Source organism: Rattus norvegicus, chromosome 3 (genome assembly GCF_021556685.1).
Source record: "Rattus norvegicus strain SHRSP/BbbUtx chromosome 3, alternate assembly SHRSP_T2T, whole genome shotgun sequence".
Lineage (NCBI taxonomy): Eukaryota > Metazoa > Chordata > Mammalia > Rodentia > Muridae > Rattus > Rattus norvegicus.
In genome coordinates this window covers 74,470,912-74,475,309 of record NC_141536.1, presented here as the reverse complement: position 1 = coordinate 74,475,309, position 4,398 = coordinate 74,470,912, and the positions used below count along the sequence as shown (strand labels likewise).

Here is a 4,398-nt window from a genome sequence, read left to right as displayed (position 1 = left end):
ATTGATTATGTCCTTTGCCTTACAGAAGCTTTCCAGCTTCATGAGGTCCCATTTATCAATTTATGATCTTTGAGTGTGAGTCTTTGGAATTCTATTTAGGAAATTTCCCACTGTGGCAATCCCAAAGGATATTATAAGGAAGAAAGGACCACCATACTTCTAATCAACTTGCGTGATATGGTTGTGCAATATACAACATCTATAAGAGTAAGACTGGCAAGGAAGAAGTAAGTACACTGGAGAGCTCACAGAGGTAAGGGACCATAACTTTTTTCACAGTAACATTTTTCAGCATTGTTATAATATACATGAACAAAACCATGACAAATGATTCTTTTTACTAGTGAGAAACCTGAGTGAGTCCCCAAAGCAAAAATTTTGTTATGCCTTATGAATTTTTCATGAGTCCTTCTCAGAAATGAAATGGTCAGCTAAACAGGGCTTATTGTGAACTTGTGGTCATGGCTATGGGTACATCACAACATTGAGCACATCTTTGTTTTCTACAGTTGTGAACCTGAAATAAAGATTCAGAGACCAGTCCACATGTCCTCATTCAAGGAATCAAATTTGTTTCTGACGTTAATTTTATTTCCCATTTGATGTTTTTGTTGAGTCTAAGATTAAAAATGATATCTTGAAACAACAGTAGAGACTTTGGTTAGAGACTGATCAATTTTGTTCATTTAAAAAAATTATCCCTTGCCAGAGACCAATATAGAAAACCAAAATGTACTTTAAAATGCAGAAGTGTAAAGGCCTGTCCCAGTGAAAATATCTACAACATACTTCCAGATTTAAATTTTGGGAAATATTGAACAAAAGTGAGTAAAGAGATTCTAAGATTCTGTGGATCAGGGATTAGCTGCAAAGTATTCCTCGCACTAATGTCAGCAGATGAGCCCATATGGCTTCAGCAACATGACTGTCCAAATGTGAGACAAAAAGGACAACGTCAATGGACACACCAAAGTGGACAAGGAAAGACCATGAAGCGTCAACCCTATACCAAGAACATAGGCAACAAGAGGAAAGCTGGTAATGGGAAAGTAGGTCTTCCTTAATGAAGAGCATACCAACTGCTTATCCAACACCCAGTACTCAGATAAACAAATACATGTACATTATGCAAAATGATCAGGTTATATTTAGGCATATACATGTATGAACATATAAACATATGAATGCAGTAACAATTAATAAAAGAAGAGACCATGGATTTGAAAGAGAATGCGAAGCAATTTATGAGAGGGGTTGGAAGAAGTAAACAGAAAGAAAAGATGTAATTATATACTCAAAAATAAAGCAAGGCCACATAAAGAAAGAAATTCATATGTTGAGAAATAAACTTAAAGTATTTTCATGATGTTTAAATTTTGTTAATTTCTCCATTACATCTTGGCATAGTCTCCTTTTGGGCCTGGGTAGTACTAGAAATGTTCCATTATAATAGCTCTTAAGGGAGATAGTAAACAGAGAGTGTGATGGAATGTGTGCAATAAAAGCAAGGAAGAGGTGAATAACAGAAGAAAAAGAAAAGGAACAGATTGGAGCAGTATAACACACAAGAGGCCACTGTGGGGAACAAAAAATGGAAAGTATATAAAGTACACGTATATAAAGACTGCATGATAAAAACTGTTACTCTGGATGGCATCATGAACTTAATTATAAATGACTTTAAACCAAATATCTATGAATCTCTGTATCAAGTCACTAATACACTACATTTCTTATTTAAGATGTTACATTTGAGCATTGTTGCTAAGAATGAAATTCAGTGGAGAATCTTCCTTTCCTGAAATCTACCAACAAACCTTCCACATATTAGGTAATACAGCATCAATCTTGTACTTGAAGTGCTCATATTTGATATGTTTACTTTTGAACCACAATCTTAGCCTTAAGGAGCATCCAACCAATTGTTTTTATGGACTGTCAGAGGTGTTATTCCCTGTTTGTAGTTACTTCAGAGTTCATAAGACTCTCATGAATCTTAAAACTATTGACTTTAGACAGCATTTAGTTACTATAAAAGTGTCTTGCATGTTTACATCTGTAGCAATTACATCATCTGAGGTTTTCTAACAGCTGCAAATCTCTGCATTACTAGATCCAGTATAAATTCTTATTGTGTCTTGATTTTCTAAGGTTTATTCTTAAATTTACGAGTATGTGTAAGTGTGATCTACTAAATGTATGTATGCCATCAGCATTCAGGGATGCACAGAATCTGAAAGGCATCAGATCCACTCAAACTTTAGACAGTTGTAATTCAACTGCTATGCGTGTTAGAAACCAAACCTCCATACGCTAGAAAAGCAGTTGGCATTTGTTTAATTGATTAATCCTGTCAAATTGTCAGATATTTAGTAAAGTCTTAATATTTAAACAAATTATTTTCAGAAAATATAAAATCTTCACCTTTTAGAAAGGGATAGGTTGTGAATTTATGATACAAAATACACTGAAAATTGAAGTAGAGAACAATTGATTCTGTTGTTAAATATAGTCATTCCTGGGAAAGCTAAAATACACATAAATGTATAATGATACCCAAGATCAGCATAATAAAAGAAATATTTCATAGCCATAAAAAAAGACATTGGTCTTGATCACTTTATTAATGAAATTACAAATATGCTTCAGGAGGTACATCAAAATGTATGAGATTAAAGAAGGCAATTCTAGATCCCATACAAAAGCTATGTACACAACTATCTGTACAGCCTACTTCTTTCTTTCTGACTAACACTTCCATTTTTTGCCCACAGAAGGAAACCTATAACAATCTAAATATAGTTCTATGCATATATCTTGAATCATACAAAAATCTTTAGGCTTTCACTCTTCCACATAATTGTCATCTAGTGCAAATAAAATGTAGCAACTACTGTGACCAAATAGTGCCTCAAATTTTCTATTAAATAGTACCTAGGGAAGACAGTTTTGCACACTGACATTTTTCTAATCTTACTTCAGTGCTATCTGAAAAATAAAGTCGAAGGTGAATTTTTTTATTGTTACTTGTAATATAAAAGAGTCCGATAACCATTTTCATCTTCTAAATATTCTCTAGGCTACACCATTAAGGGCTAAGGCTCACAAACACCTTGATCATAATCTCAATTGAAAATGTATTTTTCACTTTCAATGACTTGGAATAATATCAGTATTCCTACATGAGGAGAGCACAACATATCTTGTTATAATTTTCAATTTTCAGTTAATAGTATTCAGTGAGAAAGCAACCTTCTATGCTGATGTTTTACACCAGAGCTTTTTTATGGAATTTTTCATTTCTGAGTTTCTCAAGGTATATATCAATGGATTCAGCATAGGACTAACAACTGTATAAAACACAGCGATATATTTATCAATAGGAAAGTTGGAGACAGGTCTAGCATAAATAAAAATACAGGGAGCAAAAAAGCAAATAACCACCATGATGTGGGAGCTGCAGGTGGACAGAGCTTTGCGCCTTCCTTCCTGACTGTGGGTCTTAAGAGAGTTTAGAATGATTCCATAGGAGACTAAGAGAAAGGTGAAAATTCCCACACAGATTACTCCACCATTGGCCATGACGGTGATGCCAAGGAAGAAGGTGTCAGTGCACGCAAGTCCCAGTAGTGGATTCATGTCACACATGAAGTGATCAATGACATTGGGACCACAAAAAGGGAGTTTATACACAGTCAGAACTTGAATCGTTGAGTGTACTGTGCCTCCAACACCAGCGACCAGCAAAAGGAGAATGCATACCCGCTGGTTCATAATGGTCAAATAGTGCAGTGGCTTGCAGATGGCCACATAGCGATCATAGGCCATGAAAACCAGAAGGAAGACCTCAACACCGCCAAATAAGTGCTCTACGAAGAGCTGGAGCATGCAAGCTCTGAAGGAGATTGTCTTTTTATCTTTTAAAAAGCCTACAATCAAATTTGGTGAGATGGTATTGCAATAAAACGCATCCAGGACTGACAGACAGGCAAGAAAGAAGTACATTGGGGATTTTAAGGAAGGGCTGGCAATCACTGTCACTGCAATGAGCAAGTTGCCCAGCATTGTCACAAGATAGGTGAGCGAAAACAAGGCAAATAATGCTTTTTGTCCAGCAGGATCTTGAGTAAGGCCCACAAAAATGAATTCTGTGACATTGTAGCCCTGTCCCATTGACCTGTTTAGGAGGCTTATTTCAGAGATGACAGCTCAAACAAGAACTATTCTGAAGCATGTATATGTCCATGAAAAACTCTCTCCTTAGCTTTTCTGATGCTGAGCATATAGTAGGTATTCAGTGAACAGTGTGTTCCTCTTCCAGTAATCACAGTGGACCCTGTGTTGATGTCTATTTCTTCTTAGAAGTTTTAGTTGTGCTTAAAAGTACAAGGGTTTATT

General features: G+C 35.6%; 1 protein-coding gene across 1 annotated transcript; it reads right to left on the bottom strand.

Annotated features, from left to right (window-relative positions):
- Positions 1–3,255: 3,255 nt before the first annotated feature.
- Or4a71 (olfactory receptor family 4 subfamily A member 71) lies at positions 3,256–4,173 on the bottom strand. Its single transcript, NM_001001378.1, has one exon. The coding sequence runs from the start codon at positions 4,171–4,173 to the stop codon at positions 3,256–3,258; it is 918 nt and encodes a 305-aa protein (NP_001001378.1).
- Positions 4,174–4,398: the final 225 nt, after the last annotated feature.

What these genes read in the sequence shown, in the direction of transcription:
- Or4a71 (NM_001001378.1), bottom strand. Translation starts at nt 4,173, where the DNA reads ATGGGACAGGGCTACAATGTCACAGAATTCATTTTTGTGGGCCTTACT.